Source organism: Hyperolius riggenbachi, chromosome 6 (genome assembly GCF_040937935.1).
Source record: "Hyperolius riggenbachi isolate aHypRig1 chromosome 6, aHypRig1.pri, whole genome shotgun sequence".
Lineage (NCBI taxonomy): Eukaryota > Metazoa > Chordata > Amphibia > Anura > Hyperoliidae > Hyperolius > Hyperolius riggenbachi.
Window position 1 is genome coordinate 76,153,900 of NC_090651.1, and position 23,916 is coordinate 76,177,815.

At 44.0% G+C, this 23,916-nt stretch overlaps 1 protein-coding gene across 1 annotated transcript in view; it reads right to left on the minus strand.

The window, feature by feature from the left end:
* Positions 1–23,916, minus strand: part of DMAP1 (DNA methyltransferase 1 associated protein 1) — a 102,671-nt gene that overhangs the window by 70,772 nt on the left and 7,983 nt on the right. Inside the window, exons 4-5 of the mRNA XM_068239546.1 lie at positions 22,668–22,863; positions 12,425–12,583 (exon numbers count right to left, since the gene is read on the minus strand). Coding sequence (XP_068095647.1) covers positions 12,425–12,583; positions 22,668–22,863 — 355 coding nt within the window. The remainder of the gene's footprint in view (positions 1–12,424; positions 12,584–22,667; positions 22,864–23,916) is intronic.

A 23,916-nucleotide genomic window follows, 5' to 3' on the forward strand; every position in this document is an offset into this window, starting at 1 on the left:
CTTTTCCGTATTATGTCTGCACTCATTTGTACCCTCACAGAAAATACAAGCCCATTTTCTGTGTAGTTACAGTGGTTTGCAAAAGTATTCAGCCTCCTTGAAGTTTTCCACATTTTGTCATATTACTGCCACAAACACAAATCAATTTTATTGGAATTCCACATGAAAGACCAATACAAAGTGGTGTACATGTGAAAAGGGGAACGAAAATCATACACGATTCCAAACATTTAAAAAAAACAACAACTGCAAAGTGGGGTGTGCGTAATTATTCAGCCCCCTGATTCAATACTTTGTAGAACCACCTTTTGCTGCAATTACAGCTGCCAGTCTTTTAGGGTATGTCTCTACCAGCTTTGTACATCTAGAGACTGAAATCCTTGCAAAACAGCTCCAGCTCAGTCAGATTAGATGGACAGCATTTGTGAACAGCAGTTTTCAGATCTTGCCACAGATTCTCGATTGGATTTAGATCTGGACTTTGACTAGGTCATTCTAACACATGGATATGCTTTGTTTTAAATCATTCCATTGTTGCCCTGGCTTTATGTTTAGGGTCATTGTCCTGCTGGAAGGTGAACCTCCGCCCCAGTCTCAAGTCTTTTGCAGACTCCAAGAGGTTTTCCTCGAAGATTGCCCTGTATTTGGCTCCATCCATCTTCCCATCAAATCTGACCAGCTTCTCTGTCCCTGCTGAAGAGAAGCAACCCCTGAGCATGATGCTGCCACCATCATATTTGACAGTGGGGATAGTGTGTTCAGAGTGATGTGCAGTGTTCGTTTTCCGCCACACGTAGCGCTTTGCATTTTGGCCAAAAAGTTCCATTTTGGTCTCATCTGACCAGAGTACCTTCTTCCACATGTTTGCTGTGTCCCCCACATGGCTTGTGGCAAACTGCAAATGGGACTTCTTATGCTTTTCTGTTAACAATGGCTTTCTTCTTGCCACTCTTCCATAAAGGCCAACTTTGTGCAGTGCAAGACTAATAGTTGTCCTATGGACAGATTTCCCCACCTGAGCTGTCGATCTCTGCAGCTCGTCCAGAGTTACCATGGGCCTCTTGACGAGTACATTTGAAATCTGCGCCAGTAGACTTGGGCACAGGATACAACGGTATTTGGCTGATCCTGCTTCTTGCACAAGTCCGGGCCGTTTTAATTACTATTCCCCCTCCAGGCTGCCATGGATAGTGGGGGAATGAAATAATTCGCCTTCCAGCGATTGCTGGAAGCCGAATTATTGTGTTTTTTAAGCAACTTCGGCTCCGTCTTCTGACGGAGCCGACGTTACTCACTGAGCGCTGCTATAGACTGATTCCCATTACAGTCTATGGCAGCGCTGGCTGCGCCCAAATCTAGCAGCACTGAAAAGCACTGCTCCACTCTTGACTGCATTTCTGATCAGCGCTCTCCTTGTTCGGCCTGTAAGTTTAGGTGGACAGCCTTGTCTTGGTAGGGTTACAGTTATGCCATACTCCTTCCATTTCTGAATGATCGCTTGAACTGTGCTCCATGGGATGATCAAGGCTTTGGAAATATTTTTGTAGCCTAAGCCTGCTTTAAAATTTCTCAATAACTTGATCCCTGACCTGTCTGGTGTGTTCTTTGGACTTCATGGTGTTGTTGCTCCCAACATTCTCTTAGGGCTGGAACCCACAAGAGTGTTTTTTTGAGCATTTTGGCAGCGCTGCGATACGCTAGCGTTTTGCCAAAACGCTCAGCTGATGTTAATGGATGGGGCAACTTCCACAGGAGCGTTTGCGTTTCCCAGAAACGCAAACGCAGGACATGCAGCATTTTGGGAGCGTTAGCGCTTCAATGTAAAGTATTGAAACGCTAGCAGAAACGCTCAGCAAAACTTAAACTGAGCGGTTTTGCTAGCGTTTTGCGGTTCAGCACACTGTAACAAAATTAAAAATAATTCACAGGACCAATCAGGATAAAAACGCAAAACGCTACACAACCGCTGAGCAAAAAAATACAATGTTGCAAAACGTGACCGCAAACGCGCATGAATCCGCTTGCAAACCGCTCAGACAAAACTCTAGCGGTAGCGTTTTGCGTTTGCTGTTTTCAGTGGGTTCCAGGCCTTAGACAACCTCTGAGGCCGTCACAGAGCAGCTGTATTTGTACTGACATTAGCACTAATCAGGCAATGTCTATGGGCAATTGACTGCACAATATTACAAAATGTGGAAAACGTCACGGGGGTTGAATACTTTTGCAAACCACTGTATGACTAGCTGTAGTGTTTGTCTTTGGAGTAGGCCTTCTGTGTCTTTCCATCATGTCACATCTATTACAGGCTTAAGATATGGTGTTATTGTAGTAGAAAGACTTGGTCACTAGGACTATTAAGATGTCATTACTATTATTAAAGTGACACTAAAGCGAACAAAAAACCCCCCCTTACGATATAATGAATTGTATATGTATATGTATGAAGGAGGAAGCACGGTAGTGAGTCATGGCACATGGCTTTCATTACGCCTATGACATGTAATGTAACGCAGACGTCACCGAAGACTTCTGGGTAAGTCAACTCCCCGCTGCCTGTGGTCACTGCTGAAGTCATTAGACTTCATTTGAATTCCGAATTCGAGTCCTCCTGGACTCGAAAGCCCATGCCTGCTCGCAAGGATTGAGATTAGACGGGAGCTTTCACGAGCTACCGTCAGTAAACAAAGCTGACCGCAGTGATGTGTTTTCACAATAATTAAATAAAAATGTGTATATAGCACTGCAATCTTGCGCAGTGCTGCACAGAGGGCAGCCTTGTCACTTAAAGAGAATCTGTATTGTTAAAATAGCACAAAAGTAAACATACCAGTGCGTTAGGGGGCATCTTCTATTCCCCTCTGTCACAATTTCGTCGCTCCCCACTGCATTAAAAGTAGTCAAAAACAGTTTTAAAAAGTTTGTATATAAACAAACAAAATGGCCACCAAAACAGGAAGTAGGATGATGTACAGTATGTCCACACATAGAAAATACATCCATACACAAGCAGGCTGTATACAGCCTTCCTTTTGAATCTCAAAAGATCATTTGTGTGTTTACCTTCTGTCCCCTGCAGCTCTCATGCACTGAAGTGACAGGCTTCCGGCAGACAGCTCTGCCTGTGCCCCTCTCTGTAATTCCTCAGTATGTGTCAGCCCAGCTCCTTTCACAGCCTAACCTTTTTATCCAGCTCTCTTTCACTGATAAGCAGAGACGCTGCTGGCTTATGTAAATAACACACACACTGGAGTGTGCATAAAGGGGCCTGTAGAGGGTTGTGCATAGCAGATCAGCACGGAAGAGTTGGCAGCCTTCCAGACACAGGACGACAAGTCAGACAGGGGAAAGATACATTGATTTATTACAGAGACGGTGATAGTAGAAAGTGCTGCAGTAAGCCAGAGCACATTACAATAGGTTTAGGAAGTTGCAGAATGGTAGAACAAAGCATGACATTTTTGTTACAGAGTCTCTTTAAGTGTCCCTCTGATGGGCTCACAATCTAATCCCTGCCATATTTCTATGTATGTTTAGTGTAGTGTATGGATTGTAGTGTAGAGCAAATTGGGGGGGTGGGGATTTAAAATAAAACATAATTTTTTAAATAATAAGTCTTTTAATGTATATTAAAAAAAAACACAAATCACAGCAGCAATCCTATGCCAAACAAAAGCTCTATTTGTGAGAAGAAAAGGAGGTTAAATGCATTTGGGTGCCAAGCTACATGGCTGAGCAACAAACCGTTAAAGTTGCAAAGTGCCGAATTGAATAAAATGGCCTGGTCACAAGGGGGTATAAACCTCAAATGGTTAAGATCAAACAAGAATGACAGGTGGGAAATTAAGGAAGGTATTGTGGGGTATAGATGAGTTCTGCTGTAATTTATATTTATTATCCATTAGCTATTGCTTGGGTATGTATTTGGTTGTTGTTGAGTCCAGCCACTCCTCCTAACCTTGACACACAGTCACTCAATGGGAAGCAATATCAATTTTCCCATTGAAATCAAGCAAATAAATCTGATTGGCTGTTTGTTGCTCCGCCCTTTTTCTGAATTTGAACCCCAGTCACCCAGTGACTGACAATACCATGTTTGAAGCCTCTGCTATTAACAGAGTAAGTATAGCAACAATTTAAATATTTCTCTTGAAAATCAATAGCTGAATTTTGATTGGGGCTACGTTTTCACTGTAGTGTAAAATTTTTGTGTCGTTAAAATCGTATGCGATTTTTCTGATTGGCCAAAAAAATCCCATGGATATCAAATAAAAAAAAAATAAAAAAAAAATTGCATAAATTTGAAAGTGTTTTTATGCGAATTTTCATACACGAAAATTTGCATTAGGCAAATTAAACATAATCTACCTAGTAACAGCGCAGTTATGACTGCTTACAACTTCCTGTAACCATGCATTTAATGCGAATTTTCGTGCAAGTAGCGTGAAAATTCACGTTGCTATCCAATGCCATTGCATCTCTCTCTCTCTGAATAGAAGATGGATATTTCCTTAATACTGATGCAAAATGTTAACTCTTAAAGAGAGTCTGAAGCGAGAATAAATCTCGCTTCAGACCTCATAGATAGCAGGGGCATGTGTGCCCCCTGCTAAAACGCCGCTATCCCGCGGCTTAACGGGGGTCCCTTCACCCCCAAATCCCCTCGGTGCAGCGGCCGCAGCAGCCCTGCCCCACGCGCATCTGTCAGCGCGTATCTCCGCCTCTCCCCCGTCCCTCTGTCTTCCTTCACTGAGAGGGGCTGGGGAGAGGCGGCGATGCGCGTCTGATAGACGGCGCTGAGAGGCAGGGCTGCAGCCGTTAGCCCTGCCTCCAGGAAGAGAATTTTACGACCAAGTTTGCGACCAACTTTTGCGGGGGTGGGTTTGGGGGTGAAGGGCCCCCCGTTAAGCCACGGGATAGCGGCGTTTTAGCAGGGGCACACAAGCACCTGCTAACTATGAGCTCTGAAGCGAGATTTATTCTTGCTTCAGAGTCTCTTTAAGCCACATCACTAATTAATCTTACAGCTCTCAATGCAGTGCAAAGTAGAGATGGGAAGTTCGGATCTTTTCAATAATTGGGATGATTAGAATCGGATCATTGAAAAGATCCTAATCTTTGATCCGAATCTCGAATCATTCTTACTAGGGAAGCATTCGGGGGTGAAATGACTAGCAGGACAGGACTTTCCCTGCAGTGGACAGAGAAGGGGAAGGGGTGGACGGACAGAGAAGGGGAGGGTGGTGGACAGACAGAGAAAGGAGGAAGTGGACGAAGAGGGGTGAGCAGAGAGCAGAAATGTTTTTTGCACACATTACCCACATGTTGCAATCATATTCTTTAAAAATATTTTGCCTATATGTTTATCTGTATACTTTAAAAGCAAACGTCTCATAGTGAAAGAAAGCATTGCCCACCCCAATGTGTCCTGTTTTCACCTCCAACACGCATCATAAACTTAGGGAGAAGTTAAGTGCAGCTGTTTAGAGCAGAGTGCAGGAGGATCATATTGCAGCAATCACAGTGCCTGCCCTGTCCTAGCCCAGCATGCTGTCTGCAAAGTTCCTTCTGAGCCAAAAGTTTCCCGTTTGCTCACTGTGCACAACTACGGAACAGACAGTCTAAAATCAGCAGCACATTATAGCCAGTATGTGTGCTCTACACATATCTGGCAGTGGCACCGATGTCCCCTCTCTCTCATCTACCTCTCCCTGCAAGGCTGGCTCCCCTCCAACAGAGCGATCCATCTCTGCTCTGCTTCCAGGACCCCGCTGCCCGCTGAGAGGGGGGCGTGCCACTCCTGGCTCCATGCCCTTTTTGATCGGAATCATTCATTTTGGTGATCCGGATGATTCGACTCACAAAAGAGATTCGGATCAAAGATCCGAATCGTTCATGATCCGGACAACACTAGTGCAAAGCTCTGCGGCTGCAGATTACTGGTGGGTGACCGCTGCACCCCCTGGCTAATCAGTGAAATAACTAATTGATACTTAAATCAAAGATCATTGGAGAATGCTCTAATTTATAAAAGATTTTTGCTTTATTCAAATTTTTTATACTATCTAAACTAAATTATTAAAAATGTCTAATGTGTGCCCACCTTTTACTAAGACAGACATGCGGAGTGCGGACTTGAACGGACTTAAAACCTAGACCGGCTTAAGTATAGCGACTCAGACAGATGCTCAGACTGTAGTGATAGGGCAGAGGACACAGGCTGGGAGATGTAGGGTTAGACAGACACTAAGTGATTGTAGTGATAGGGGGATGTAGGGTCAGCCAGATGCTCAGACTGTAGTGATAGGGCAGAGGACACAGGCTGGGAGATGTAGGGTTAGACAGACACTAAGTGATTGTAGTGATAGGGGGATGTAGGGTCAGCCAGATGCTCAGACTGTAGTGATGGGGTAGAGGACACATGCTGGGAGATGTAAGGTTAGACAGACGCTAAGTGACTGTAGTGATAGGGTAGAGGACACAGGCTGGGGGATATAGGGTTAGACCAGGCATGGGCAAGCTTGGCCCTCCAGCTGTTAAGGAACTACAAGTCCCACAATGCTTTTGCCTTTATGAGTCATGACTGTGGCTGTAAGACTCCTGCAATGCATTGTGGGATTTGTAGTTCCTTAACAGCTGGAGGGCCAAGTTTGCCCATGCCTGGGTTAGACAGAGGCTTAGAGGCAGTAGCGATAGGGTAGAGGACACAGGTTAGATGTAGGGTTAGACATACACTTAGTGACTGTAGTGATAGGGTAGAGGACACAGGTTAGGGGATGTAGGGTTAGACAGATGCTCAGACTGTAGTGATAGGGTAGAGGACACAGGCTTAGTGGCAGTAGTGATAGGGTAGAGAGCACAGGTTAGATGTAGGGTTAGGTGTGGCATAAAGTGTTCCTGAGCTCTGGATGTCTTATTAAAATAATGGTATCTGCATGTTCTCATCTGAAGTATGAGCTCCTTTGTTTAATGTCTGTAAATACCCATTCTGCAGATATTCCCACTTCCTGCTGGTCTACAGGGAGGAAATGTGAATACCTGTAAAAGAAAGTCACAGTAAAATAGGCGTATTCCCTATAAAATATGATTAGCTGCATACCTTTATCTCTGTGAAGTCCCATTCCTTCTATATCCCTCTTCCTCAATGTAGATTTGCCGCTGGTCTTCACAGAGGAAGAGGGAATATTTCAGGAATGAAGCATCACAGAGACACAGTAAAAGTGCATAGCTGGTCCTGCTCCAGAGGAGAATCTACCAATTTTTTTTTAAATAACAGACTTCAATTACAGAGCTCTCGTTCACTCTATAACACACAGACGTACGCATGAGGTGAAAGATAACAATAACAATAATATCTGTATAGCGCTTTTCTCCCTGGGGACTCAAAGCGCTGTGACTCTGCATTATGCAGTCTCAAAGGCTCGGGAAAAGAGGTGAGTTTTTAGCCTTTTTTTAAAGCTGTCCAGAGAAGGAGCCTCTCGCACTGATAGTGGAAGTGAGCTCCATAGAGTAGGGGCTGCATAGGAAAAGGCCCGGAATAACCAGCTCCATCTTGTTGGCAGAGCGGAGGGTGCGTGGAGGGGCATAAAGTTCCAATAGATCCGCTATGTATTTGGGTCCCATGTGGTTTAGGGCCTTGAATGTCAGCAGGAAGATCTTAAAATTGATTCTCCATTTTACTGGCACCCAGTGAAGAGTTTGCAGTACTGGGAAAATGTGAGAGCTGTGGGGGGCATTGGCTAGGAGTCTGGCTGCAGCATTCTGTACTAGTTGTAAGGGGCACAGAACCTTATCTGTAGATCCAAAGAACAGGGCATTGCAGTATTCTAGGCGGGAGGATACAAATGCATGAACCAGGGCAGGTAGGTCTTCAGCTGGGATAAGGTGTTCGATTTTCGCTATATTTCTTAGAGGGAAGAAGGAAGACTTGACGACAGCTGATACCTGCTGTCTGAGTTTCAGATTTCCATCCAGGATCACCCCAAGGTTTCGCACGGAGTCTTTATGCTGTACAGTATCTCCCCCAATTGCTAGTTTGAGGTGGTGAGCGTTTTGAAGTTTATCCATCATGTGTGGACCACCTACCACCAACACCTCTGTTTTGTCAGAGTTCAGCCTCAACCAGCTGGTGTTCATCCAATTTTGTAAATCCACTAGACACGCATTTATGGATGCTGATGGGTCTTGAGTGACAGGCTTGAAGGACAGTTGAAGTTGAAGGATACAGTTGTGTGTCATCTGCATAACAATGGTATCCTAGATGACTAGCATCTATTAGATTAGGGTAGCATAGTGTAGGTCCTGCCCATTAAGAGTCTACCTTGGCGTTGGTGGCAGACTTAAACTCTTTTGGCACGCACGCACACAAACACACACCAACCATTTATGGCCCCTCTGACATGTTAACATTGTTTATCTACTCAATGCAACCTTATACATGGAATATCTCTCCCTGTCACACTATGGGGTCCTCCTGAATATCACACACTGTTACATCCCACTTGTGCTGGTCCTGATGGGAGACAGGTCGTGCACACAAGTGGATTTATGCCAGCAATTACCTCCAAGAGCCCTGGAAGCCTCTTTTAGTCTATAAAGGTCTGACAACACAGGGGGAATCACAGGGACACCTCTTTTTAGACAGTATTCTTTTTTTTGCCAATTGAACTAGAGCCTAGGTTCTCAACATGCGGTACGCGTACCCCAGGGGGTACTTCTGATGCTTCCAGGGGGTACTCGGACTTGATACACTTAACCAAGAATAACCAATTTAGAGTTTTAGAAAATTATAAATCTTATTTAAACAACACCAAATTAGTATTTTAGCTACTTAAAAGCAATAGTAAATACTTGGAAGTTGTTTAGAACCATTATCATGCACTACGATTCAATATATATTTGTTAAAGGGTACTTGTCATAATGGTTACTATGCTAGGGGGTACTTGGTGAGTACAAGGGTTTTAAAGGGGGTACATACCAATAAAATGTTGAGAAACACTGAACTAGAGGACTCTGTTTTTGAATTACATTATAACAAAAAAAAAAGCTTTACTCCGACTGACAGTAAAACATATAGGAAGGTAAGGATGTAATTTGATTGGTAGATCATAAAATAGTAGAACTTACAACCCAGGAAACATTGCTGAAGACAAGTCCTACATACTGTATGTAAACCCTACAGAATGTTTTGGTATGTATATAACTATAAACCATTAACCACTTCTCAAACACAGGATTTTTCACCTAAAAACCACAGCAATTTTCACATTTCAGGGAGGCAAGTGTTAATGTACTTAATGGGGGGTATAATTTATTTTAAAAAAAACCTCACTGATGCTGATCACTCACTAATGCTGTTCTAGTTATCTGAGATCTTCTCACCAGTAATCTCAGTAACTGTAACGGCACAGAGACTGATACGTTTATAAACTGATTGAATGAGCACTGCCATTGGCTTTGGCAGTGTTCATTCAAACCTGCAAGCACTTTGATTGACTTTGTGAACATATGTTCACATCAGCCAATCACGGATCAGCGGGTGCCCGACGCGTATGCGCATGCATGTGCACGCAATCGCGTACAGTGGGGAAGTAAATAAGAGTCGCTTATCTACGCCCCTGTGACTGTGGTTAATAAAGAATGTTTATAATGTTTGCTTTGTGTTCTATCATTATTTCATCAGTAAACAGGATTAACACATTTTCAAGATGTATCGACTGTAGCTACACTTTAAGCACCTGAGCTTGCCCACTGCTCAGTTCAGCTGTCTATCACCTTACGGCTGGCTTCACAATGGTGGCAGGGAGTTTTTAGGGAAAAAATGGACACTATACCAATGTTTCTGTGTGTTTAACTACTGCATCAATTAATGCATAGTAATGTCTTATTAGGTTGAAGGACATTGCAAGTGGGGTCTGCTAGGCAGGGCTGTGGAGCAGATATAAAAATCATCCGATTCTCAGTTTATGAAACCACCGACTCCAGGTACCCAAAATGGCTCCGACTGAGACTACACAGCCCTTGCATGGCTATGGAGCGGGTACAAAAATCATCCGACTCCACAGCCCTGCTGCTAGGTGCAACGCTGATCACACACTAGACTCAATTCACTAATACCTGTTCAGTAAAATGCCACATTCGGTATTTTAGCCTCCCTGGCGGCTATGCCACGCAGGAGGATTTCTCAGGCCGATTCGCATAATTTTTTTTGCAACACGCATCTAGCACTTTGCTAGCTGCGTGTGCATTCCAATCGCGGCCTCTACCCGCCGATTGCCGCCCCCCCCCCCCCCCACCCAGTGCGCTGCCTGGCCAATCAGTGCCAGGCAGCGCTGAGGGGTGGATCGGGACTCCCTTTGACGTTGGTGACGTCATCCCGGCCCGTCGCCATGGCGACGGGGGAAGCCCTTCAGGAAATCCCGTTCTTTGAACAGGATTTCCTGATCAAGCGGGCGGGGGGATGCCGCTGCACAGCGGCTATCATGTAGCGAGCCCTAAGCTCGCTACATGATTTAAAAAAATAATAATAAAAAAAAAAAAAAAAAAAACTGCTGCCCCCTGGCGGTTTCTAATAAACCGCCAGGAGGGTTAGACTTTTCTCTGAATTCACTAAAATTTTTACACATGCAGTAATTTACCGAAAAACATGGCTTCAATGCACCTGTTTGGTAAAAAGTAGAAGCTTAGCCAGCTGGGGAGTAGGTATTGGCAGCAAGCTGTGTTCTGCTATACCCATGTTATACAACTGAACACTAAACATGAGCCTAAACATGAGTTGAGACATGAACCACTACATTATTTAGACCCAATGCTTTGGTCCTGGGGACCACTAAAAAGAGCAGAGAATCGCTACTTGGGGACATGATATATCAAAAAGGTAGCATTCAGCCTTGTTGCAGTTATGTGAGGGCTCAAAATGTGTGGAGAACAATAAGGAGCCACAAAACAGGCCTCCTTGGTGACAACCATTTTTACCTGTTTTATCAAGTGACTTGGTTTATATTGGAGTACAGGGTAATTTACCATATGCTTGGGTAAGTGGTTTTTTTTTTTTTTGCTTGCTTCACATTTGCTTTAAAGAGACACTGAAGTCTCATTTTTTTATCTTATTTTCTTATACAGCCTTCTTCAGCATTCGATTCTAAGCTGAATAGCTGCAACCTCGTGGCAGAGCGAGTTATTTATAGCAAAAGAAAAAAAGGGTCTCTTAAAGGGACACTTAAGCCATAAAAAATTAAAATGAGTTTTACTCACCTGGGGCTCCTACCAGCCATCCTGTGCCCTCGCAGTCTCAATTGGATCCTCCTTTCCCCCGCCGGCAGCTACTTTCACTTTCGGCAACAGGCCTGGTCACGCGTCTGCTTCTACGCATTCCTGTCCGCAATAGCGCTCTCTATACTGCTATTGCGGACAGGAACGCATAGAAGCAGATACGTGGCCGAGCCTGTCGCCGAAAGTGAAAGTAGCTGCCGGCGGGGAACAGGAGGATCTGATCGAGACTGCGAGGGCACAGGATGGCTGCAGGGGGCTGGTAGAAGTCGCCCTATTCCACCGATTTTTACCTCTGCTTGGGCCCGTGATCGCTGGCTTAGCACCTGCCTTGCACTGCCTGGGACCTAGAGACTGTTAATACTGTGGTGAGATGATGCTGCGCTGCCTGACTGAAGCTTAGCTTGTCCTTACAATGATGTGGTGAGACCATGCTGAATTATATTATATGCTTCACACAGCGGCGATGGCCGCACAATTCTCTCTGCTTTGATAACGTATACTAACTTTACACATGCCTTGCAACGCTACAAAAGTACTACACTGCATGACTCATCTGCTGATCTATATGCTTGCTGCTTAAGGTTTCTGTCAGTGTACTGTCTAAAGTCGCTGTTATTGGACTGGCCAATACCTACATTGTACCCATCCATTGAGCCCCTTTGAACTGACAAATTATGGACTGTCAGATATCCCTTATCCCAGTTATATCCTTTACACGGCCGTTGTGTGCATGGTGTTGGTGTGCATGTGACAGATGGTTGTAGCGGGGTGGCCATCCCATGTATTTTTAACGCATCTATGTCTTGGATTAATAAAATTATTGATTTTTAAGTATAAGTCTGTGTTGAGTACATTAATATAGTAAAATTAATCTAAGATAATTGAACCAGACACGTATGTTCCACTGTCCTATTGCCATTGCCAAACAAATTTGTAGGGGGCTGGTAGAAGCTCCAGGTGAGTAAACCTTTTTTTATGGCTTAAGTGTCCGTTTTAAACAACAGCTAAAACATTTCCATGGTCAATTCAAGAGTGTTTTCACCATTTGTCACTCATAGGCAACTATCTCAGATGCGATAACAGATTTTGAGCTCTTACAGTAAGGTAAACTGCCTGAGTGCAGTCCATTCCCCAGCGCCCCCTGCAGGACATTACCTTGTACTGTTGGTGGTCATAGCGGTCATGGATGACAATGAATCGCAGGTCAAAACGGCGACAGAGGTCAAAAAGATGATCAGTTTCGGCCTTCGTCCAACCATCATCATGCAAGTACATCTGGTATTCCTGTTCTGAGTACACAGGGACCTGGACTGCCTGCAGAGAGACACCAGAAACAAGGAAATGTTACAGATACAGACCATCAGTGCTGCTCACTGCACATACTTCATCTCTATGGCATGTTCACCCTTCCTTCCTGTAGCAATGAAATTCATTATTTGTTCTCCAGGTTATAAAAGACTGCTTAGAAACTGATCTCAGCCATCAAAGGAATTATACATAACTACCATATATTCCGGCGTATAAGACGACCCCCCAACTTTTCCAGTTAAAATATAGTTTGGGGTATACTCGCCGTATAAGACTACCCCTCTTCCAATGCACACCAAATAAAAAAAATAAAAACATAAATTGGTGCCATGTATGAACAGATACTGGTGCTGTACTGTATGTGGTACCCAGTATATACAGTGGAGGAAATAGATATTTAACCCTTTACTGATTTTGTAAGTTTGTCCAATGACAAAGAAATGAAAAGTCTCAGAACAGTATCATTTCAATGGTAGGTTTATTTTAACAGTGGCAGATAGCACATCAAAAGGAAAATCGAAAAAATAACCTTAAATAAAAGATTGCAACTGATTTGCATTTCATTGAGTGAAATAAGTTTTTGAACCCCTACCAACCATTAAGAGTTCTGGCTCCCACAGAGTGGTTAGACACTTCTACTCAATTAGTCACCCTTATTAAGGACACCTGTCTTAACTAGTCACCTGTATAAAAGACACCTGTCCACAGAATCAATCAATCAAGCAGACTCCAAACTCTCCAACATGGGAAAGACCAAAGAGCTGTCCAAGGATGTCAGAGACAAAATTGTAGACCTGCACAAGGCTGGAATGGGCTACAAAACCATTAGCAAGAAGCTGGGAGAGAAGGTGACAACTGTTGGTGCGATTATTCGAAAATGGAAGGAGCACAAAATGACCATCAATCGACCTCGCTCTGGGGCTCCATGCAAGATCTCACCTCGTGGGGTGTCAATGGTTCTGAGAAAGGTGAAAAAGCATCCTAGAACTACACGGAAGGAGTTAGTGAATGACCTCAAATTAGCAGGGACCACAGTCACCAAGAAAACCATTGGAAACACATTACACCGCAATGGATTAAAATCCTGCAGGGCTCGCAAGGTCCCCCTGCTTAAGAAGGCACATGTGCAGGCCCGTCTGAAGTTTGCCAATGAACACCTGAATGATTCTGTGAGTGACTGGGAGAAGGTGCTGTGGTCTGATGAGACCAAAATAGAGCTCTTTGGCATTAACTCAACTCGCTGTGTTTGGAGGAAGAAAAATGCTGCCTATGACCCCCAAAACACCGTCCCCACCGTCAAGCATGGGGGTGGAAACATTTTGCTTTGGGGGTGTTTTTCTGCTAAGGGCACAGGACAACGTAATCGCATTAACGGGAAAGTGGACGGAGCCATGTATCGTGAAATCCTGAACGACAACCTCCTTCCCTCTGCCAGGAAACTGAAAATGGGTCGTGGATGGGTGTTCCAGCACGACAATGACCCAAAACATACAGCAAAGGCAACAAAGGAGTGGCTCAAGAAGAAGCACATTAAGGTCATGGAGTGGCCTAGTCAGTCTCTGGACCTTAATCCAATAGAAAACCTATGGAGGGAGCTCAAGCTCAGAGTTGCACAGAGACAGCCTTGAAACCTTACGGATTTAGAGATGATCTTCAAAGAGGAGTGGACCAACATTCCTCCTAAAATGTGTGCAAACTTGGTCATCAATTACAAGAAACGTTTGACCTCTGTGCTTGCAAACAAGGGTTTTTCCACTAAGTATTAAGTCTTTTATTGTTAGAGGGTTCAAAAACTTATTTCACTCAATGAAATGCAAATCAGTTGCTGTCTTTTATTTACGGTTATTTTTTCGATTTTCCTTTTGATGTGCTATCTGCCACTGTTAAAATAAAGCTACCATTGAAATGATACTGTTCCGAGACTTTTCATTTCTTTGTCATTGGACAAACTTACAAAATCAGTGGGGGGTCAAATAATTATTTCCTCCACTGTAGGTGACTGACTGGTTGGATTGGTCAACTCTCCCTCTCTCTAAGTGAATTGGTCAGCTCTCTTTGTCTACCTATTTATCAGAGCGGTATGGAAGACCCGATTGTGCTATGACCATAAAACATGCCTCTTCCATCCTTCTGGCCCACCCTTGTATTCATTTACCTCCTTCTCTGCCCCTTGGATCTCGCAAATGCGCATCTGCGCTGCTTCACTACAGTCCTCAGCAGAAAGATTTGAGAGTCGGTAACAGGATAGGGAGTATCAACTGGCATCAATGACAAACGGCGTATAAGACGACCCCTGACTTTTCAGAAGATTATCAAGGGTTAAAAAATAGTCTTATATGCCAGAATATACAGTAACTACTTCCAGCAGGGTGGTTGGTTAGCAGCACTTCAAATTAAGCTGTGAAAGGATCTGAAAGTGAACCCAAGCCACTAAAAAGGACACAAAGCAAATACTTATCTAAGGAGAGGGAAGCCTCTGGAGGATCCGAAGCAAGTAAAAACAGCACTGGAGATTTCAGCACCGCTATAGGCCTTAATAAGAATTATGGCTAAATACACACCCAGGCAGTAACTTACTATAAAAACAGCGTCCAATCGCTGGCAGCCAAATTACCCATTTCCTCACTGTCCACAGTGACCTGGAGGGGGAATAGTAACTAAAGGTGCATACACACATCAGACTATAGTCTTTGGAAAATGAAAGATCACAGACCAATCTTACCACCCTTCATGTAGTATGAGAGCCATACTCTACACAGTCTTTTCTATGGAGCTGAACTCCCCATCAGAAAAAAATCTTTGCAAGATGCTGCACACACAGATGCTGTGCAGACACAAAAGATCAGTATCTGCAAAAGATCTGTTCCTGCAAAATGCAATGATAGTCTATGGGATCTGCAGATCATCATACACACATGATTTAACTGACATTCATCTGCAGATCAAGCAATCATCCGCAGATCTGAAAATCCATCCTGGTGGAACTGATCTGCAGATGAATGTCAGTTAAATCATGTGTGTATGAGGATCTGCAGATTCCATAGACTATCATTGCATTTTGCAGGAATGGATTTTTGGCAGGAACAGATCTTTTGCATCTACAGATCTTTTGAGTGTGTGCAGCATCTGTGTGTGCAGCATCTTGCAAAGATTTTTTTTTAAGTGTGGAGTTCAGCTCCATAGAAAAGACTGTGTAGAGTATGGCTCTCATACTACATGAAGGGTGGTAAGATTGGTCTGTGATCTTTCATTTTCCAAAGACTATAGTCTGATGTGTGTATGCACCTTTACGCTGCCAGGACTTTTGCAGGAGCAGGGTGAGCAGTTTATCAGCTTTAAACTGCATAGCCGTGCTGCACCTGGGCAAGCATGACCACGCAGCAGCACAAAGCCACTGCACAGGGGCAGTACGGCCACAGTTGTGCCTGAAGACAAGCCTTGGCCAAAAATCTTCAAGGATGGCCCCTTTGGTCTGACCCCTTTTGGTCTGAGTGCAGTCAGTTGCCCCTAGACATTGCCTGATGAGTGAGAATGACTAAATAGAGTGCATCTGTGTAATCTAATGTCAGTACAAATACAATTGCACTGTGACGGCCTCAGAGGTTGTCTAAGAGAATATTGGGAGCAACAACACCATGAAGTCCAAAGAACACACCAGACAGGTCAGGGATAAAGTTATTGAGAAATTTAAAGCAGGCTAAGGCTACAAAAAGATTTCCAAAGCCTTGAACATCCCACGGAGCACTGTTCAAGTGATCATTCAGAAATGGAAGGAGTATGGCACAACCGTAAACCTACCAAGACAAGGCTGTCCACCTAAACTCACAGACCGAACAAGGAGAGCGCTGATCAGAAATGCAGTCAAGAGGCCCATTGTGACTCTGGACGAGCTGCAGAGATCTACAGCTCAGGTGGGGGATCTGTCCATTGGACAACTATTAGTCTTGCACAGCACAAAGCTGGCCTTTATGGAGGAGTGGCAAGAAGAAAGCCATTAACAGAAAAGCATAAGAAGTCCCATTTGCAGTTTCCCACAAGCCATGTGGGGGAGACAGCAAACATGTGGAAGAAGGCGCTCTGGTCAGATGAGACCAAAATGGAACTTTTTGGCCAAAATGCAAAACGCTATGTGTGGCGGAAAACTAACATTGCACATCACTCTAAACACACTATCCCCACTGTAAAATATGGTGGTGGCAGCATCATGCTATGGGGGTTCTTCTCTTCAGCAGGGACAGGGAAGGTTCTTCTCTTCAGCAGGGACAGGGAAGCTGGTCAGAGTTGATGGGAAGATGGATGGAACCAAATACAGGGCAATCTTGGAAGAAAACATGCAAAAGACTTGAGACTGGGGCGGAGGTTCACCTTCCAGCAGGACAACGACCCTAAACATAAAGCCAGGGCAACAATAGAATGGTTTAAAACAAAAATTTATCCCTGTGTTAGAATGGCCCAGTCAAAGTCCAGATCCAAATCCAAACGAGAATCTGTGGCAAGATCTGAAAACTGCTGTTCATAAACTCTGTCCCTCTAATCTGACTGAGCTGGAGCGGTTTTGCAAAGAAGAATGGGCAAGGATTTCAGTCTCTAGATGTGCAATGCTGGTAGAGACATAACCTAAAAGACTGGCAGCTGTAATTGTAGCAAAAGGTGGTTCTACAAAGTATTGACTTAGGGGGCTGAATTACACACACCCCACTTTCCAGTTATTTTTTTTTTAAATGTTTGTACTCATGTACGATTTTCGTTCCACTTCTCACGTGTACCCCACTCTGTATTGGTCTTTCACGTGGAATTCCAATGAAATTGATTCATGTTTGTGGCAGTAATATGACAAAATGTGGAAAACTTCAAGGGGGCCAAATACTTTTGCAAACCACTGTAAATACAATGTTGAACACTGGAAAAAGTACAAAATCACACAATAGAGAAAAGTGCTAGGGCTAATGCCAGACTCCAACAGGATATACAGTAAGAGCAAAGTGCAGTGCAAATATGAGGTATACGGTCAAGTGAGAGTCAAAGTGCAGATAAAGAAGTCCACAGTAGGGCAATTCACCCCATGTACCCTACCTTAGCTAAGGTAGGTATGTTTTTTTTTTTTACCCAAAGTTGCCTCGGGTACATTTTAAGTGAGCAGAAACAACACTTGGTCTCCCAGAGTCCTCTGGGGTAGAATGCTGTGATCTCATAGCTTTGGCTAAACATCACTGGGAGGGTGTGGCTATATACCAATATTCAGCAATATATAGATACACAAAGTGTATCTGATGATGAAACCTGGATAGTTAACATAAGAATGGGTATCCTGAATTGTGTATTACATTCTGCTATAGGTCTCTACAGGTCCTCTTTAAAGAAAAGTTTATGAAGCTTGGCATTGGGCCATGTATGCACTTCCTGTCCTTTTTGGCCAGCCTGATTCCAAGCAGCAGACAATGTTGGAATTATCAGTATCTCACTGGCCATCGCTAGTAGACACTGTGGAGCTCTGATGCCTGAACCGATCTTTGGCGATTGCTTCAGGTGACATTTCTCCAGTGATACCTATACAGACAGGCTTCCCCAGCTCTCTAAGGAGCAGCATGTCCTGTCCTATGGGCAGATTAGGTGGAAGGATGACTGGCACAATTCCTACTACAGGTATTACACAGCAATCATCTGAGCAAGATCCAACTCAGTGGATTCCTAATTGGTGGATGCTTTAAGTTGCTTGAATCAATTACAAACAACTATTTTGGCTGATAGCAGTTTACCATCTATGCATAGCATAAATCTAGTTCTGCTTTAGGGCTGTTTGCTAATCCTAGAAACTCAGAGCCGGCAGCTGGGATGGTTCCAGTGACGGCACAACTGCAGTGGCAATCCTGCGAGTGTTCATGTGATTAATGTACATAAGAGCTTTGTTCCCTGTGCCGGGAGAGAGGGGGAGTCCTCCGTATGAGAGCAGTGGGGGATTCTATGGGGGTTTAGAGTTGCTGGCGCAGGACTGAGACCTCCTAATCTGAAGACTAGAATACTGGCAGAGACAGCTGGAGAGAAGAATGCCATAGAGAAATAAGGATACAGAACTAGATCACTGCTCTGCTGGTCAGAACAGCTCAGATCAATATGCCGAGCAGCACTCAACACATCTGTATACAGCTCACACTGCTCTCTGTCCGTAAGAGGCACGTGAATCCACCAAACACTATTGTTATTCATTAGCCCTGGTCTAGCACTGACATCTTCCACAGCAATTTACAGATTACACAAAACAAATCATTCCTGACTATCCATCACAATGCAATCCTTCCCATGGTCATAGCCTGACGTCGTACCACAGTCTAAGCCCCATCTACACCATACAATTTTTTGTGCGATTCAATGCATCAATTCGATTTGATTCAATCCGACATGTACGATCGGGATTTGATTCAACTCATTTTGCCATTGTTCTGCAATGGCAAAATGAATCGAATCCCAATCGGACATGTAGGATTGAATCGGATCGATGACTCGATCCAAACGAATCGCACAAAAAATTGTATGATGTAGATGGGGCTTAAAGTCATGTAAGCATTTGCCACTTCTATCAGGCAATGCGATTTTTAGAGATTGTTGTGGGTGGTCGTTCAGGAATGAGCACTGTACAGAAATACTGCTTGGTTTCAGGCTGGGAAGCATGTTCTGCTTTATAAAGGGTAACTGGGAGAAGACAAACAAGTGGCACCTTTTAGATTCTACCCCACATCCTGTTTTTTTTTTTTTTTTTTTTTAATGTTATGAGGAATATGTCTTCAAGCTTAAAGGTAACCAGAGATGAAGCACCCTCATGTATTTTACCATATATATCAGTGGGAACAGAGAAAACACCTACCTTGCTTTCTGTTTCATTCTGCACTGCACAGCTTGCTTCTAATCAGCCCTGATAAAATCACAGACTGAGCATTCAGTCTGGCTTTGTTCAGGAATATTTATAGCTCAGTCTGTGTTCTCTCATGTCTTTTCAAGTCCAAGCCTGCCCCCTGCTGGCTCTGCTCAGGAATCATTATAGCTGAGTCATTATAGCAAAGCCAGACTGAATGCTCAGTTGGGTATTTTATCAGGTCTGATAAGAAACAAGCAGTGCAGAATGAAACAGTAAGCCTGGTAGGTGTTTTCTCTAATGTTCCCACTAATCTATATGGTAAAATACCTGAGGGTGCTTCGTCTCTGGTCCACTTTAAAGAGAAAATGTAACTTTAAAAAAGTTCCCCTGGGGGGTCTTACCTCAGGAGGGGGAAGCCTCTGGATCCTATCGAGGCTGTCCACGTTGGTCTCGCTTGATCGCTCTGAATGGCGGCCATGTAAATATTTACCTTCGAGGCTCCAGCGCAGGCGCGGCTCGGAATCTGGCAGAAATAGTCGATCCCAGCCACGTCCGCTCTACTACACAGACGACTTGCGGCTGTGCAGTAGAGCGGACTCGACTGGGATCGACTATTTCTGCCTGATCCTGTGCCGAGAGCCGCTACTGTGCCTGCGCTGGGAAAGGTAAATATTGCAGGCGCTACTGCGCCACAGCCTGACAAATTGTCGGCTGTGGCTTACAAAAGGCACAGCGAGACCACTGTGGGACGGGGAAAGCCTCAATAGGATCCAGAAGCTTCCCACTCCCGAGGTGAGTACCATCTAGGGGTACTTTTTAAAGTTACAGAGTCTCTTTAAAGTTGAATTCCCCCAAACCTTTCTTCAGAAACTTTTTATTAACTTCTGTGACACTCATAAATGAGACAGGAAGTGAGTGAAAATATCACTTAATAGGACCCTGAGATTAAAGAAAGACAAGCATTTACACTTACCTGGGGCTCCCTGCAACCCCCTGTAGTCCATGGGCGCCATTGCTGTCCTCCCTCACCATTCCATTGTTACAGCAGTAAGTTCCAGTAGTTGCTGACTACTGCGCACACACTCCTGAGGTCTGGAGCATTCTGCGCAAGGCAGGTACAGTCTTAGTGAAAACGCTCCCAGCAAGGGGCTCACGATCGGGGGCGGGGGCATCCGGGACTGTGCAAGTGCAGTGGAGCGTGACAGGTCCAGTCAGGGAATAAACCGGGTCACATTGTAGGAGAACAGATCAGCCTGTGAGGACGGTGAGGGAGCCCACAGCCTACAGAGGCTGGAGGAAACCCCAGGTAAGTATAAATGCTTGTCTTTATCTCAGGTACACTTTAAAGCGGAACTGTAAACTGTATAAAAAATAAGTTTCACTTACCTGGGGCTTCTGCCTGCTCCATGCAGCCAAACTGTTCCCACATAGCCACTCACCGATGCTCTATTCCCACGCCACGGCTCACTTTCATTTCGCGCAGTGCAGGGGAACTCCGCCTGCACGGCCCTGGCAGCGCTCCTCCCTTTCACACTCCCGCAGCCGTACGCGTGCTGCGCAGGCGCAGTAGAGATTTTCTCGTACTATGCCTGCACAGGACGCTCCTGGCTACAGGGGCGCGTACTAGGATACGCGTGGCCAGGGCCAGGGCACAATGTGGAGGGAAACTTACAAGTCGACCTTCATTACGGGAAAAAGTGAGCTGCGGCGGGGAAATGGAGAATCGGTCCAGGACTGCGAGGGCACGGGTCGACTGCAGGGGGCTGGCAGAAGCCCCAGGTAAGTGAAACTGTTATTTTGTATACAATTTACAGTTCTGCTTTAAGTAGACCCAAACACACACACACACACACACACATAAAATAAATCTTGAGATTTTGGGTGGAGTTGAGCCTTAATCTCTGCTTTATGTCTGACTTACATGACAGAAGCTAGTTTCAGGTTCTAAACAAAGCCTCACTAGTCAGAAAATAAAGCAGACCTGAAGAGAAAATAAACTGCTGAGATAAACAATTGCATCAATAGTCCTACTCCTGAAGAGGACATTACTGGCATACCATGGCCTTACTTTGTACCTGACGCTAAAGTTATATGGAGGCTGCCATATTTATTTCCTTTTCAACAATACCTCTTCCCTGACAGTCCTGCAGACTTTTTTTGGCTGCGGTAGTGTCTGAATCACACACCTGAAACATGGCCAAAAGTATTAGAGGCAGTGTATCAGCAGGACAGCCAGGCAACTAGTGTTGCTTAAAAAGAAATGAAAATGGCAGCCTCCATATACCTCTCACTTTAGGTTCCCTTTAAAGATTAAAATCTACCTTCAGGCGTTTGACAGGTACATGAAGATAGTTTTGTTTAAATACTATTCAACTTCCATACTGACAAATTCTGAACTGTGTTATCTGTTCCCTGTAGATGTGTTGTCGGCCACTACAGTCCGACTGCAGTTTGTAGTCCTCGATTCTTAAAGGGACACTGAGCAGTGCAGAAAATATGGAAAGATGCATATCATTTTAAAGCTCTCTTTCTCCTATTTCCAATGAAATATAACCCGCCGCCCTACGCTTTTTAGTTTTCACTATTTTCGCGATTGAAATTGCAGCGGCCGCAATCGCGAAAATAGAGAGAACTAAAAGGCGTAGGGCCGCAGTTTAGGGGTCACCAGAAAGAGAGCTTTAAAATGATATCCAACTTTCCATAGTTCCATTGTATTACACAGGGCGACTTTTTCTCAAAGTCAGCAGCTCCATTCAGCAAAAAAAGTTGCCCGATGTATACAAGTAACTATGGAAAGATGGATATCATTTTAAAGCTCTCTTTCTCCTCTTTCTGGCGACACCTAAACCGCGGCCCTACGCCTTTTAGTTTTCTCTATTTTTGTGATTGAAATCGCGGCTGTGGCAATTTTAATTGCAGAAATAGCGAAAACTAAAAGGCGTAGGGCGGCATTTATATATCATTGGAAAGAGGAGAAAGAGAGCTTCAAAATGATATGCATCTTTCCATAGTTTCTGCACTGCTCGGAATCCCTTTAACTCTTACAGTGGGAAAAAAATAAAAAAAAAGTACACAGTATAGTTCTAAATAGGATCGGGCTATACGTCTTCTGTTACATTTCATCTCAGGTACCCTTTAATTTAGGTTCATGAGAAGCTCCTTTTGAAAGGATTAACGTATACAAGAAAGACATTGGGTGTTTACAAGATACAGACATACAGTACATATCATTTTACTTACTTTATTAAACCTTGCAAATGGGTAATCCTTCCCCTCCTCTGATGCCCGTCTCCAGTGGTAGAAGATGGCCCCGTCTTTCCTGGCAGGGTTTGTGAATGGCATCCACTTCCACGGTCGCACTTTTTTACAGCCCAGCTTGGCTTTCACTGTGCGGTACCCGTGAGTGGTGTCACTGGGAAGTAGCGGAGGGGCATCTCTGCAAAGAGAAAACAGCTGTCAATGTTCTGCATGTGTTCAACAGTTAGGTCCATAAATATTTGGACAGAGACAATGTTTTCCTACTGTTGGTTCTGTGCATTACCACAATGAATTTTAAATTAAACTCAGATGTAGTGCAGATTTGATGATTCAGTTGGGTAAACAAAATGATTGCATGAAAATGTGAGGCAACTAAAGCATTTTAACAAAATCCCTTTATTTCAGGGGCACAAAAAGTAATTGGACAAGTGACTCAAAGAATATTTCTTGGGCAGGTGTGGGCAAATCTATGAACTATTGACCCATCTACCTCTTTCCTGCTCTCAGAAGCCATTTTCTGCTAGGAAAGTGTTTTATAGTTGTAATTTCTTATCAGTGAGGGTCACACTGTAGTCTGACTCAGACAGGAACTGCCACTTACATACTCGATATTTAACTCTTTCAGGTAGAGAAAGAAAAAAAAAGGAACACAGCATAGTTTTTTCTGTGCTAGGCACTGTACATAACACATGTCTATCTCATCATGTCACATGTCACCTCAGGCATCCTAAAGCCCAATCTACACGATACGACTTAATCAGATCGTAAATAGAATCGTAATCGAATCGTACAAAGAATCGTATCGTGTAGATGGGGCTTTAAGCTGCAAAAACAGAAAAAAACTCATCCAGGAAATTGCTACAATATTACAAGTGGCACAAATCTACAGTTTGGTTCATCCTGAAAAAGAAAGCGAGCCCTGGTGAACTTAGCAACGCAAAAAGACCCGGACATCCACAGAAGACAACAGTGGTGGATGATCACAGAATCATTCCCATGCTGAAGAGGTGTTTAATTTTTAACATTTATTGTGGTAATGTGCAGAATCAAAATTAGAAAAAGTTGACTCTGTCCAAATATTTATAGACCTAACTGTATGGCATCTTGTACACTATACATATAACAGCAATAAGAAAATATTCTGGAGTGCAAGACCAATGCACAGAGAGCCAAGTGGGGCCAGTATGAATATTATATAGTAGGAGTCTGTTGAGTGCTACAGAAGGTGATT